General features: G+C 44.0%; 4 protein-coding genes across 4 annotated transcripts; 2 read left to right on the top strand and 2 right to left on the bottom strand.

Moving 5' to 3' along the window:
• Positions 1-328: 328 nt before the first annotated feature.
• LOC120449033 (probable dolichyl pyrophosphate Man9GlcNAc2 alpha-1,3-glucosyltransferase) lies at positions 329-2,065 on the bottom strand. Its single transcript, XM_039631320.2, has 4 exons — positions 1,365-2,065; positions 1,068-1,265; positions 855-1,014; positions 329-800 (listed from the first exon to the last, which is right to left on the bottom strand). Exons 1-4 carry the CDS (start codon positions 2,027-2,029, stop codon positions 396-398), a joined length of 1,428 nt encoding a protein of 475 aa, XP_039487254.2. The 5' UTR covers positions 2,030-2,065; the 3' UTR covers positions 329-395.
• Positions 2,066-2,390: 325 nt separating this feature from the next.
• LOC120458298 lies at positions 2,391-5,954 on the bottom strand. Its single transcript, XM_039645897.2, has 8 exons — positions 5,620-5,954; positions 5,315-5,431; positions 4,795-4,932; positions 4,231-4,376; positions 3,954-4,164; positions 3,777-3,888; positions 3,313-3,683; positions 2,391-3,257 (listed from the first exon to the last, which is right to left on the bottom strand). Exons 3-8 carry the CDS (start codon positions 4,859-4,861, stop codon positions 3,010-3,012), a joined length of 1,155 nt encoding a protein of 384 aa, XP_039501831.2. The 5' UTR covers positions 4,862-4,932; positions 5,315-5,431; positions 5,620-5,954; the 3' UTR covers positions 2,391-3,009.
• A 472-nt stretch (positions 5,955-6,426) lies between these two features.
• Positions 6,427-8,037, top strand: LOC120444596 (dolichyl-diphosphooligosaccharide--protein glycosyltransferase subunit 1). Its single transcript, XM_039624373.2, has 2 exons — positions 6,427-7,048; positions 7,108-8,037. Exons 1-2 carry the CDS (start codon positions 6,463-6,465, stop codon positions 7,896-7,898), a joined length of 1,377 nt encoding a protein of 458 aa, XP_039480307.1. The 5' UTR covers positions 6,427-6,462; the 3' UTR covers positions 7,899-8,037.
• A 151-nt stretch (positions 8,038-8,188) lies between these two features.
• LOC120444588 (inactive rhomboid protein 1) lies at positions 8,189-14,291 on the top strand. Its single transcript, XM_039624361.1, has 7 exons — positions 8,189-8,623; positions 9,346-12,241; positions 12,361-12,702; positions 12,763-13,017; positions 13,111-13,368; positions 13,433-13,717; positions 13,854-14,291. Exons 2-7 carry the CDS (start codon positions 9,371-9,373, stop codon positions 14,127-14,129), a joined length of 4,287 nt encoding a protein of 1,428 aa, XP_039480295.1. The 5' UTR covers positions 8,189-8,623; positions 9,346-9,370; the 3' UTR covers positions 14,130-14,291.
• Positions 14,292-14,307: the final 16 nt, after the last annotated feature.

Raw genomic sequence — 14,307 nt, 5'->3', positions numbered from 1 at the left:
GAGTATATTTTATGGGTCATTTGTTGAGGTGCGTTCGACTTTAGCAATGCGTTAAAACATAGCATATAAAACTCTAAACCATAAACTCGCTTTTTCTAAACAAGTACAAATTTTTACAATAGAAATTCAAAATTCTTTTGACTTTTATCGACACTGCTATATTTTGTGCATAGTGTAGGCACTTGCTGATTAACTCCATTATAAGATACGATAAAGCGGTATGAGAGTATTGCAAGTGACTAAGTTACTCATACCTATAAAGCAAATTTCACCTTGAATTAACTGCTTAAAAGAAAAAATAAATGGGACAAAATAAAACAACACTCGATAAATGGTTTATCAACATTTCTTCGGCTTATGTTGTATGTATTGTTATAGAACGGTTTCCTTAGAGACTAACTTAACTCGCTGGTAAATTGTTGAACATTTCCCCACAAGAAGAATAACAAAAAGTGTCCACAGCTTGTAACAGAATTAATAAGGGGCCACAGATCAGGATACTTTATAGGTGCCGGGACTGTCAAAGAAGCAACCAAAATACTGATCATCAGAATGCGCGACATATTTGCTATGAACTTCAATGGAAATACGTTGGTAAGCTTTGATGTTGAATAAAAACATTTGAATATCAAATGAAAAGCCGCAGTGGCCACTACTGCTGGCACCAATAATTCATCTCTTGCGAGAAGGGGTAACATGCTGAAGACGGTAACTTCCAGAAATATAATCATTTCGTTGGGCCACCATTTAAGTAGGAAAAGGGCTGGTAAGGCAGTCAGCAAAATTGTTTTCTCGTGCACCTGAAAATGTATAAGTTTATGTACCGAAATCGCTTAAATATTCAATGTTCTTACTTGAAACGAGAACAAGAAGAAAGCGAGGCTCGTGTTAAAAAGAGCTAGTAGAAATCCGACATTAGTTCGTCTTCGAAAGAGTAGTACATTTGTTGGCAAAGATGCAACTAAAGTGCATGCAATGCACACAAGGGCCATTTGATCATTGCTTATGTGTTTCCTGTAATTTCTTGCATTAACAATTGTATCCAGTTTATTATATAATGAGCTTACTTTAGTTTCCAAACTACGTTTACGGCACACCAAACATTTGCCACCTTGTCCTCAAAAACTCCTCGGGCGACAGGAAACAGGCGATGAAGTACTTGAAGTGCGGCCTGAACGGATCCGAACCAGGGGAGCCATAAAATAGCAAATGTTGTTAAGACGACGGCAGCTATCCGTGAAATTTGAGCGACAAAAGAAGCAAAGCTGAAGTTAAAGAGCATAAGATGTTAAGCCTGAATATCATAGATTCTTTGGATGTATTATATTTATATAAAAAAATAGTTTCGAATGGCGAATACGCACCTCTTTTGGCTAACACATTCACCCAGAAGGAATGCAAAGAACGGAAGGCTATGATACAACTCCATCTGCTTATAGTTAAGGGCTAAGGTGAAGAAAAACGCAGCCGTGTAGAATCTTCTTTGCAAGATTGCCGCAATTGCCACGGCGGCAAAGCCCAGTGATATGTTATTATACTGAAAGTGTCCATTGTCAATGAGTGTTTGGCCTGGATACGCCGCCACCAACGTGAATAGAAGCAATTTATCATCGCTTCGAAACGTTTTATCTATGGAATAGGCCAGGAACAATATTGCCGGCAAATATATGAGGACGTCAGCAGACATAACTGTTGCGCGCATGAAGCGTTTGTGCTCCTTCGACTGGAATCCTCTGCTTTTGTGGAGCTCGACGAAGCGCGGGTCAATGGATCGACCTATCCGACCCACCAAATAGCTGTGGTAGGCCGTAAGAGGCGGATAATCCAGGCCCCAGTACTGAAGATCGTTGTTGGAGCTGTTTGTGTACCATTCGCCTACTTGCAGATTCACCGTGACCTCCTGCCAGTGACGCTGGGCCTCGTAGTCGCCATGCATCGGCGGAGTATCGAAACCGGAGTAGGAGTATAGCGAGATTATCGACCTAACCGCCAGGCCCAAAAAGGCGGTTGCCAAAATTTCGGATCTCATCTCTTTGTTTTGCCAACATTTTCCAGCGATGGTACCTCGGCTATGTACAATAATTCGGCTTATCGATAACTTATGTCGAATACATCGACAAGCTAAGATAGCATCTCTCGGAATTGTGGTATGTGGAACAGAAATCACAGGGGATTTACATTTAAAAAAGTTGAAATAAATATTGATACCATTCTTGTATTGCTTTTTTGAATTCATAAAGCCCAACTGAACACCAAATAACTTGAGTGGAAACAGTTTCTTAAAATTGATCTGTTTATTTAAAACGTTCTTATGTCGGCAACAAAATTTAAAAGTCGTTTTGCAATCCGTATTTGAGGGTAAACAAAACGAAACTGGCACTTCTGCCCATTTGGATTGAAGACAGCGCTTTTGAAAACGCTCACGGAAGTAATATTTATTTACAGTTGTACATACAGTATATGAATTAGCATACTTCTAAAGGTGCTTACATAAATCAATCTATATACTAAATATCGAACACTGAGCAGAATAACAGTTTAAAGGTGACGATCAAATTTTCCGAGTTATTAGGTAACAAATCTGTATGGCTTTATCATTATTTTACGCTAATTCCATTGTTTGTAACATTAAAATGTCAGTACCAGTCAATAAATATGAACATCTAAGCATACATTTTATCTTACGTACCACTTTGAACCATCAAAATATGCGGTTTTCAATCCCCTATGACTTATTGTATGACATAGGTATGCGTTTTATAAGTATGTGGTAACAAGTTCGTGAATTCTCATCTTATTTCTCAATTCAATACATTGCATGTAATGGAAGTCTATTTACAATTTATTCTTAACAGTAGAGTACTTTAAATGTCTTACAATGCCCACGCATTTTCAATATGGTATGTCAATGATCTATTTACAATCTTCTATTTTAAAACAAATATCCTCAAATACAATATCCTTGAATGATTGAAGTTGCTCTATTGCAAATGCCATCAGTTGTAAGTTTCAGCTATGCATAGTGACTAATATAAATGCTACGAATACCTTGTGAGTTGCCGCCAACGAGAATCGATCTAATACCGCCGCGTTCATCAGCAGGAACATAGCGGAGAAGTACATGATTCCACCGGTCAGAGATGCGCTGCTGGCTCCATTCAGTCCACCCAAAGTGATCAATCCGAAGGTGCCGTTGCCGTTGGTCTCCGTATCCAAAATACTCCTATTGGCGTGCTGCATGGCCGCCGTTTTCTCACCTATTACATATACTGTGAGTATGGCAAATATTCAAGTATAGACAGGTGATCTTACCCCTTAAAACGTGCACTGTAATGCTGGCAGGACGGGCATTTGATGGAGCACATGTGTAGTTGCCGGCGTGACGGAAATTGACTTGCTTTACAGTGAGCACACTGACCGAGGGATTCAGGAGATAGGCGGACTGATGCTGTTGCATATAGGGCGTGGAGGAGGGCACATTGGCCGGTGTCTTGAAGGCGTCCGAGCTGCCCAGTAGGCTATTGAGGCCGCCACCATTGCTGGACTCCATTGGCATGGTGGGGCGCGATTTGTTCGCCGGTGAACTCCTAAAAATCAGTCCACTCTGCGGATTGCTCGGCCCAATGGATGTCACAACAAAGCCGCCTTGTGAGTCGTAGTTGATCATTTTACTATCATGGTACCTAAGTTAAAGAAATTGCATTCGGTTTAGTTGACTAATGTCACGCAGTACAAATATAAATTTTTAAAAATTAAGTTTTCTTCGTTTTTCATACCAAAAAACAAATGCAGGATTCTCGGTAGCTCGCTTCAGTTTGCATTCAAGTCGCAGGGTAGAAGTCTCATCAATATGCAGTTCCGGTGCACTCGAAATTTCAGCTACCGCTTCTATAAAAGGAAAAGAGTAAATCACGTTATTTTATGAACTTCTGTAAACAGTGGTTACCACTTACCGACAATCTTTAATTCTATAACTATTGACTGAGTTGGATAAATTGACAATTGACACTCGTAAAACCCACGATCTTCCTCCCGAACTGCCTTTATTCTAAGGGACCAGTGGCCCATGTGCCTTGTATGCTCCACCAAGAATCGCTTGTCACTACTGTGGGTGGATAGGCCCACTGTCAGGAGTTGGAAGTCCTTTCTGCGTATCCAGGAAACCTGAAATGCGGCAATTGGTCTTAGTGTTGGAATCCATGAGTAAATTATATAGAAACTTTATCCTACCGTAGCTGGGGAGTTCACTTTGACCACACAGGGCAGAATCGCAAGTCCCCCTTTTTGTGCAATAACTCGAGTGTTGTTCTTCGTATTAAATTGACTTTGTATGGTGTTTCCAAAGTGATTTTGAGACGACGTGATCTTCCCGACATCTAAAATGATGTTTAGATGTATATTTAACCTACTTAGGAAGTTATCTCTAGATATCTCTATGTCGAAATTAAATTAAATTAATAAAAACATAATTATTTCGTATATTATTGTTGCACCGAATAAATCTTTAAATAAATAGTTTCAAGACTTTTTCAATAAGTATTTTCCACACGAATAAGACAGCTTTCGTTCCATTTTTAATTGCTTTAGTATGAAAAAGTAGTTATTGAATTCATTCGTTCAATAATTCCTCTATGTATTTATTATTATCATCTGCTTTGAAAAGCCATCAAAATAAAATAAAATCGCAATCAAAGCTTTTCGCTTCCAATTTATAGCATACAACAGAGCGCAAAAGTGATAAAAATCGTTTTACGATTCACTTCATAAAGTTACCAGAAAAAAAAAGTTACTTACCAGAAAAAGTTGAACTAAGGAGTAGCAAAAAACATGATAAATGCAAGTGCCATCTTTTCGGTTCCATTATTCCCAAATTCGAGGCTCCGCGGATCGTATACTTTTCCAATTAAACTTTATACCCGCAACATTTTTCTTCTGCAACGAACTTTAGTTTATGAGTACATTTGTATGTATGAATGACTTATGTGTATTTCTAAAAATATTTGTGGCAATAACGATGCACCTATATCCGTGGTGTATGTATGTTTTGTATCTCACAGATACAAGATATTTATATGAAAGGGTCACGCAAACAACTTAAATCTTGTGTCATGTTTTTTTTTGGAAAAAACCTTTAATTGATTCGTGAAATTTCATTTCCACCTTATATATACACATTCACTAATGAGTTATGTTCACAAATCGGGCTTAAAAAAAAACACATGTCACGGATACAAATTATATACATATATAAGTATTGATGTGTGTGAGTTTCTGGAGGAAATGCATACACAGAAATTGATGGAGGAAAACTCACTTTTTTCACGTTCTTCTCTTTTTGCACTGAGTACTCGGCAAATCCTTACGCGTACATACACATTTCGCATCTAATTGTTTATGCAATCATAAAGCATACGTATGCGTATTTTTGTAGCTACATATTTTTGAGGATACAGATACACAGGTGAAAGATGTATAAATTGTATGTATTGCCCGTCAGAAGTGCAGATTTCTCACTGCATTTTCAATATATTTCCACACACGCGGCCTCTGTGTGTGTGTGCGAGAGTAGTGTGTGTGTGTGTGTTTAGAGAAAATGGCACAATTCTGATTCGAATTTACTTGGTTGGGGCCAAGAATCCGCAGTTCACACCCCGGCGAATACAACTTCGTTTTCGAAGTGCCAATCGTAGACTAAATTGAAGTCGGCAAAAAGCCCCATCCGTATAACTCACGCAATCGCATTATGTGGCAATCGCAATTCTCTCTCTCTGGAATGCATTGCATATGCGTGTTTAAGGCAACTCGACTCGCCAATCGAAGAAGGGATGATGACAGGAATTATTTAATATTATTCATATTTACAGCGGGGCGGCATAACGAATGGCATGGCGCAATCGAATGAGTCGCACAAAAATGAAAGTGGCGTGACAACGGAGCGTATTATTCTATTCTATGGGTAATAGTTTTCGAACTTGGGAGGGGTGCTTTCAAAAATTCATTTTATTCTGCTGACAATCGATTGCAATGCCGCCCAGTCAGCTGACTGCTGTCAGCCAAAAGTTAGGTTAGGTCAGTGGATTGCTAATTTTCGAATGATATGCCAGCAAAATAATATTAAAACAATGAGCAACGATAAAACTTAAAACATTCGCCTTACTCTGTGAAATTATTGCATGTTTTATAATTACAAATTTTAAAATATTATATATATTTTTATGGATAGTCGTTCAAAATAAGTTAATAAGTGCTATAAATTCGATCACTGCTCTTTTAATCAAGTTATATATAATATATAAATATAATAAAAGAATTAAATAATCAAATAATTGTTAAGAATATATGGAATACCCCTGATAATTCTGCTCAGTAGCTGGCATAAGTGCGAACGCGTGCTACGGTCACACTCAACCGCTTTGCCGGTTGAATGGTGCTAAATATGCCCTAACGCTTCGAGATTTTCCAATGTACGTGTCCAAATTCGAGGCGAGCATGGCTACGAATTTTGTTATTTATCTGGGCCTTGGCGCACTCCTCTGCCTAGCCACAGCGAGCGGGGAAATAGTGAACACAAATGTGGAGCGAACGCTGGACCTAACATCGCAGCTGGTGAAGACCAGCACAAAGATATCGGCGGAAGACTCAGCCGGCAAGCCGATTGTCGAATACGTGTTTTTCACTTCGGAGCCCAGCTTGGCGTACATTGCCGTTAAGGATAGTGGCGACAAGAGTGTGCCGTTCAAGCGAAATGAACCCGTAAAGGGAGAGCAAAGCTTTACGTTCACTTTCCCCAAGGCGGCCGTCAAGCAGACTTTCGTCGTCGAGACCGTGGCCTCCCAGGGCATCCGCCCACATCCGGAGGAGATTCGGCAGAACGACAAGCAGTTCGTCAGGTATGCGGGCAACCTGCATCTCTACTCCAAGTACAAGACCACCAGCCAGAAGACCAATGTCAAGCTCAGCTCCTCGAACATTTTGTCGCACACCCAGGTCAAGCCCTTCTCCGTGTCCTCAAACAAGATCACCCTGGGACCCTACGAAAACGCTGAGGGTAAGTAATTTTGGATGCCTGGCCGAAATTGCCTGTTATAACGCTTTCAATTTGTGCAGCCTTCAGCCAGGAGCCACTGGTCATCCACTATGAGAACTCCGCGCCTTTCGTCACCGTCAATACGCTGGAGCGCACTCTGGAGATATCTCATTGGGGCAACATTGCCGTCCAGGAGTCCATTCAGATGACGCACACCGGGGCAAAGCTGAAGGGTTCCTTCTCGCGCTACGATTTCCAGAAGGAAGGACGCTCCGGATTGGCGGCCCTTAAGTCGTACAAGACCTACTTGCCGGCATCCGCATCTGGCGTCTATTACCGCGACACCAATGGCAACATTTCCACCTCCAACATGAACGCTGTGCGCGACTTCATCGAGCTCGAGTTGCGTCCGCGCTTCCCGCTCTTTGGCGGCTGGAAAACGCAGTACACTCTGGGCTACAATGTACCCTCGTACGAGTACATGTTCAACGACGGCAACAAGTACCAGCTGAAGATGCACCTCATCGATCACATCTACGACAATATGGCCATCGATGATGCCACGATCAAGATTATTCTGCCCGAGGGATCCAGCGACATTAAGCTTTCCACGCCCTACTCCATCAGCAGATTGCCCAACGAGCTGGTGCACACGTATCTGGACACCATTGGTCGCCCGGTGGTCTCGTTCTCCAAATCCAACTTGGTCGAAAGCCACATTTCGGACTTCACGCTCTACTACAGCTTCTCGAAGACTTCAATGCTGCAGGAACCTCTGCTGGTCAGCGGCTTTATTTATATCATCTTCTTGTTCACCATCATCTTCTTACGTTTGGACTTTTCGATTACATCCCATGCGCATAAGGAATAAGTCAATCGTGTAGATTTCCATTAAATATAGTCACTCACATCATTTTGTAAAGGATCAAAATTGAAACAACTACTATTTTGCAATAACAAACGAAAATAAATAAAAGCTTGCACTTGATGGCGTGAAAATTCTTCTAAAACGGGCATGTTTATTGTAAAACTTGTATTATGTTATGTTATGTATAACTATAAAAAAAACCTAAGAAATGTTCGTTCCATTGCCTTTTCCATAAACTTAAGCTGTACTTTATTTGGACAACTTTTATTTTAGCTACAAATTGAATAAATAAAAACTAGAGCATTCAATTTTGAAACATTGAAGTGCATATATGCTCGAATTCGGCGGCAGGATATTTTATGTCATCTCAAACGAAGAATTTCGCACATGCGCACGAACAGGCGAAAAATGTTTCCGAGTGGCTGGAACTTTTTCGACGAGTGTGCTGTGTACATATGCATTAGTGGTTATAAAATTGTTAGAAAAAATGAATTATCGGTGTGAAAATTTATTAATTTAAGTAATAAGCAATACAATACGAATCGGAAAGGATAAAAGCTGAAATCGAAAACCTTTAGACAATGTGCTTTTGTACTTTTTATTATGATGGCGTGTGTGGAAAATCGATAAAGCAATTTTCGCTCTGTAAACAGGCTTAACAAAAATAAAGATGAAGTGAAAAATCAGTGAAATGCATTTATACATTTAATTCCATCGAACCTGCCAAAGTGAGTTCAATGTGTGTGCTTCCATAAATGATGATAATTCAAGTTTTAAAACACCTTTTAACAATCTCTATGTTATTATGTATACTAATCTCAGTACATATTTTTTCTGCTTGTACCGGAAATAATGTTTAATAATACACATATATGAAAATCTGAATAGTAGGCATCTTTTATGTGAGAAATAGAACTCCCATTTTTAAAGGCAGAAGAATATGTATTTCAGATTACTCATGTGCGCCCTTGGCCCTTTTTCTTAATGTTTGTATCCCAAATAGAGATTTGGCGGATAAACGGATATTTTAAACACTTAAGAATAATATTATTTGGAGAAAAGTTTATAAAAATATGTAAAAGAAAAACCATCAAAGCTTAATATTTGAAATATTTTAGAATTAACATTAGAATTGTACCTACGAAAATAGGGAAAGAAATGCCCTACATTTTTTACTTTAAAAATAATGAAATTATATTACAAATATTAAAGAATCCTTTTATCTATCTAAAATCTGGCTTAGTTCCCATCTAGACGATTAAGTATATGAGCTTTAGGATGCAATTGGGTCATGTAAACTTAATTATACGCACGCAGTTGAAGTTCTTGAAAATGCTTTTTATAGGAACTTCTTAGTCGTTAGTAATGGTTAGATATGCCAAGAAGCAAAATATAATCAGTTGTAGAAGTAACCTAACCATAAAAAGTTTATTATTAACATCTTTTACAGTTCGGAAAACATCACTGCTGCGATTATGAGTTCGAATGGAAGTGACCTGGGGCACAATAACAGACGGAATGAAAAGGGCAATCCCGATAATGTCCACGCCTCGATGCGTGCCAGCATGGGTTCCACCCGCCGGAAGTCCATCAACTTTCAGAACCAGCTGCAACTGGCGTTGGAGTCCAACGAGTGCGATGTGATGTACTGCAGCCTGTCGTCGGGCCGCTTTCGCGCTCCTAACGGCGAGAACTTCCCGCCACATGGCGGCAAGCTGAAGTTATCGCCGCTGGAGAAGTACGACGATGCCAATAGGGGCGTGCCACCGCCCTCTCCGGCTCCGAATAGCGATTGCTTTGCCACCTGTGTGGCCAATCAGCTGCCGTCTCAGTCGTGCAGCGTGGGGTCCATCAAGCCGGATACTTCAGTGATGCAGAAGCACGGAATGGTTGGGAACGGAATGGTGGCGAGCGGAATGAGTGGAAACGGAATGGCGGCAAACGGTGCAAATTACCATCAGCGTGGCGTTTCGCCGAATTCAAGGTATCGTTTGGAGCGGTACCGCGACTCGCAGTCAACTCCACAGACAAAACTGATGGATAACATGGGCGGTATACCCTCGGCAGTGCCCTCGGTCTCCTCCACGCGTCTCCTACTGCCTTCCAACGTACCCTTGCCACTCTCGCAGTGCGAGAACTACAATGCCTACCTGGGATCCACGGTGCACACGCCGGTGAAGAGGTACGTTCCCACCCCGCCCCCAGCCATGGAGCTCTACTCGGACCTGAGCATCTCCTCCTCGCCGGCGGGCAATCTGCCCACTCCAGCAGCCGGTGCATCCGCCTCTGCAACCTCATCCGGATCCGCGCTGCAATCGCAGTACGCCAACATGCCGTACAACTATCGCTCCAAGTGCTGCCACAGTGAAGCCTCGCACGGAAGCCTCAGTCGCACATCGCAGACGTACGCCAGCTGCTCGCCGGCTTGCACTTCGCCATCGCCGGCTCCTTCCACCAGCATGTCGATGGTGTTTTCGGCGACCAGCTCCTGCTCGCCCATCATGACGGCCACCAGCTCGACGAGATCAGGTAACCACAGGGGCGATGACAGTGATTCAGTAATTGTGGTGCCACCCGGCGGCGGTGCCATGGCCCAGATCGAGGCAGAGAATCCGTCGGGTACTTGCCTGCACTGCAATACGGTGCGCCGCACCACGGGAGTTCATCAGACCACACAGACGACGGGACCCATCAGTCCAGTACCCATATCCCTGCCGGTGCCGATGGCCATGCCAGTGATGTCCGGTCTGAATGAGCAGATGCCCAGTCAGAGCCTGGAGTCCAGCATGGTATCCGTGCAGGCGAAGCGTCTCGATGGCGGTGGCAACATGGCAGTGCCTCCCGGATCCAATCAGCACCAGCTGTACCGCAGCCAGATGGCCAGCAATCCACGGCTGCAGCACGTCCACCACCAGACGCAGCAGCACCAGTCGCTTCAGGTGCTGCCCCAAGCGCAGAACCACCACTTGTCCTGCAAGAAGCGCATCGGCATGTACATGAGGCGCACCACCTCGCAGTTCTTCGGCGTGGAGCCCAGCACGGAGGCGGCGGACTGTGCCCTGTGGCAGGGACGTCATCGACGCCTGGCGATTCGCTGCTTTGGCATGTTTGATACGGAACTGGAGTACCACATGCAGCAGGCCATTGGCGGGGCCAACGAGGATGCGGGTCAGACCAATGGCGCCAATAGCAACTATGCCCCCGATCGCCCGGACATCCTTCCCGTTCAGGATGCCCTTGGCATGGACATGACAATGTCGGGAGACAATAGGCGACAGAAGTGCTACACCAATCGGGATTTCCTGGCCGGCGAGTTCGTGGAGCGCAAGGCATCGGTGGGCTATATGTTTGTGGCCATGGTCAGTTACCTGGTGCACATGTTCAATAAGCGGCGGCCCATCCAGATGCACAGGGTGCGCTGTCCGTGGCAGTGGTCCCGCAGCTTTGCACCCATCCACGTGCAATCGCACAGCAATCAGCAGACGGATGCGGACGGCTGCTTGACGGATGGCCTGGAGGCCATCATTGATGATGAGGTGTTCTTCGACAGTCCCTGCGAGATCACCACCTCTGCGGTGAACGACGAGGGCTCCGAGATTGGCAGACAGGCGGCCAAGCCACGACCGTGTGCGGATCCATCGGGCGTCGGCGTTAGTGTCTACATGGCGGAGAGGCAACAGAACGGCTGGAGAACCTCCGCCCTGAATAGTGGCGGTAATGCCACCAGTGATATTAATCTAACCGGGGATCAGTCCGCGCATCAGGCTGGTGCTGCCCATATACCACTCTGCAGCTCCGTTTCCAGCCAAATGCAGCCCGCCATGCGGAGCTCCCACTCGACCACTTCCACCTGCAATCGGGGCAATCGTATAACTGCCCAGCTGCTCGACGGAGTCCTGGAGAACTCCCGTCGTCCGCCTCTGCGGTGCATTAAGTACTTTTCGGTGAACGACCTGGACGACCGCACCGATCATCGGCCCTTCTTCACCTACTGGATCAACACGGTGCAGGTGGTGGTGCTCATCCTGTCAATCATCTGCTACGGCATCGCACCCATTGGCATCGGATCGGAGCAGAAGACGGGCCAGGTGCTGGTGACCAGCCTCAGCCTGCAGACGGTGCAGCATGTGGAGCAGAGGAACCTCTGGATTGGACCGCGGAACATTGACCTAGTTCACATGGGTGCCAAATTCGCTGCCTGCATGAGAAGGGACATCAAGATCACCGAGGTGGTTACCAAGACGCGGCGACACGAAAGGGAAACGGCCTGCTGCATTCGCAACGATGACTCCGGCTGCGTCCAGAGCTCCCAGGCGGAGTGCTCCATCCGAGGGCTCTACCCAACGGTGAGTGTAGTAGTAATAGATATGCATATAGTTGTTAATTAGATACTATTCTACTTTAAGATAACCTTTTATGGTTAATAATTTAATAAAGAGTACGATTTATTATTGATCATAAGCAGAAATCCATATCTACGTGGAAGAAATGGTCGCCGAGCGAGTCCGGACCGGGAGGAAGGATCTCCGGGTCCGTTTGCGGACTGGATCCCAAGTTTTGCGATGCCCCAGCATCGATTGCTCCGTACGAGTGGCCCGATGACATTACCAAGTGGCCGATCTGCCGGAAAACCAACTCGTTTACCCAGCGATATCGCTACAAGGATCACACCTCGGAGCACATGGTGTGCGAGGTGATTGGCCATCCGTGCTGCACGGGCTTATATGGAGAGTGCCGGATAACGACGAGGGAGTACTGCGACTTCATCAAGGGTTATTTCCATGAGGAGGCATCCTTGTGCTCTCAGGTAACGCGATCAATATGGGCGATCAATATCATTGGCTTATATTCATCCCGAACTTCTTAGATATCGTGCCTAAACAATGTGTGCGGAATGTTTCCATTCATCTCCGTGGAGACTCCGGATCAGCTATACCGATTGCTCACATCGCTCTGCATGCACGCGGGCATTTTGCATCTGGCCATCACCCTTATATTCCAGCACCTCTTCCTGGCCGATCTGGAGCGACTGATCGGCACCGTTCGCACGGCCATCGTCTATATAATGTCGGGCTTTGCTGGGAATCTAACGAGCGCCATACTGGTGCCCCATCGACCAGAGGTATTTTCATCTTCTGACAAGGGTGTCCTTCTTTCGGGCACCCAATAAGTCATTTTGAATATGTAGTTAATCGAATTGGAAATTCACTTACAGGTTGGACCCTCCGCATCGCTGAGTGGCGTGGTGGCCTCGCTGATTGCCCTGCTGGTTTGGATGCACTGGAAGTATCTGCACAAGCCGCACATTGCGCTGTTCAAGCTGCTGCTCCTGTGCAGCGTGTTGGTCGGAATCGGAACACTGCCTTACCAGCTCAACTTCCTGGGTCTGCTGGCTGGAGTGATTTGTGGCTGCCTTTTAACCATGTCCCTAGTGCCATTTACCACGTTCTCCAAGTACGGACGCAAGAAGAAGGTACTAGCTATGGCGTAAGATTCTACTTACACACTGCATAATAATGAATGCGATTCGTTTGCAGATAAACCTCATTTGGACCTGCGTTCTGTTCCACGTTGTCGTGTACACCGCAATGATTGTCACCTTCTACATTCATCCCAGCGAATTCCACTCCATTAGCTTTGTAGATATGTTTAGCAACAACAACGGATACGACAATTTCACCAATGCCGATCACCATGGCGTCGATGTTGTGAGCAGCAACACCCGATACTCGCAGACACAGAACTCCCAATACTACTATCATCATCACTCGGACGACATTATAAGGAAGAGCGTCACCTTCACTGAGAAAGCTCTTGTTTCGGTGGGTTTCAAAGAGTAGTGCCAAATATTAAAGCATTAGAACTGGATTTCACTTGAAGAACGAGTGAACTCTGTAATCTTTGGCCGCATGTACTCGTATTTACTTATTAAAACGTATTTTAATCTGTTACTTTCAGCACATTTTATATCCCGCTGCGCCGCGGAAAACGAGCGCCCAACAATGGCAGGAAGTAGAGTATAGTCGTTCGTTTAATCACCTTTCGAACTATAGTGATCGAATTAAGAAGAGTATTGGAAATATATCAAAGCTTAAGCAAGTGTTCACTTCACCCATTAGATTCTCGAACAAGAACAACCACTCTAATCTTATGACTGAATTAACATCGGTGCACTCCGAGAATAAACAGAAATATTTAGGTTACATCAATAATACTGAATTTAACGTCCTTTAATATTTTACATATTAATCGATTCAATTCATGATTCATGACAAACAACAATTTGACAAGTTTGAGTGCACAAATAGATAACAATTATATGAATAACGCATTAAATGTCTATTTATGTATGTATAATCCGAACTTCAAATGAATAAAGAATAATTAGTATTAAAATGTTTGCATTGTGCAT

The sequence above is a fragment of the Drosophila santomea genome, chromosome 2L (genome assembly GCF_016746245.2).
Source record: "Drosophila santomea strain STO CAGO 1482 chromosome 2L, Prin_Dsan_1.1, whole genome shotgun sequence".
NCBI classification, from domain to species: Eukaryota; Metazoa; Arthropoda; class Insecta; order Diptera; family Drosophilidae; genus Drosophila; species Drosophila santomea.
The sequence above is the reverse complement of the archived record's forward strand: the minus strand, read 5'-3'. Positions and strand labels throughout refer to the sequence as shown.

Coding starts and splice junctions, on each gene's coding strand:
- LOC120449033 (XM_039631320.2), bottom strand. CDS start 2,029: ATGAGATCCGAAATTTTGGCAACCGCCTTTTTGGGCCTGGCGGTTAGG. Junction 1,015..1,067: donor AACGTAGTTTGGAAACTAAA/GTAAGCTCATTA, acceptor AAGAAATTACAG/GAAACACATAAGCAATGATC. Junction 801..854: donor TCTTCTTGTTCTCGTTTCAA/GTAAGAACATTG, acceptor ATACATTTTCAG/GTGCACGAGAAAACAATTTT.
- LOC120458298 (XM_039645897.2), bottom strand. CDS start 4,861: ATGGAACCGAAAAGATGGCACTTGCATTTATCATGTTTTTTGCTACTC. Junction 4,377..4,794: donor CCTTAGTTCAACTTTTTCTG/GTAAGTAACTTT, acceptor ACATCATTTTAG/ATGTCGGGAAGATCACGTCG. Junction 3,684..3,776: donor AATCCTGCATTTGTTTTTTG/GTATGAAAAACG, acceptor TCTTTAACTTAG/GTACCATGATAGTAAAATGA.
- LOC120444596 (XM_039624373.2), top strand. CDS start 6,463: ATGTACGTGTCCAAATTCGAGGCGAGCATGGCTACGAATTTTGTTATT. Junction 7,049..7,107: donor ACCCTACGAAAACGCTGAGG/GTAAGTAATTTT, acceptor CAATTTGTGCAG/CCTTCAGCCAGGAGCCACTG.
- LOC120444588 (XM_039624361.1), top strand. CDS start 9,371: ATGAGTTCGAATGGAAGTGACCTGGGGCACAATAACAGACGGAATGAA. Junction 12,703..12,762: donor AGGCATCCTTGTGCTCTCAG/GTAACGCGATCA, acceptor CGAACTTCTTAG/ATATCGTGCCTAAACAATGT. Junction 13,018..13,110: donor TGGTGCCCCATCGACCAGAG/GTATTTTCATCT, acceptor ATTCACTTACAG/GTTGGACCCTCCGCATCGCT.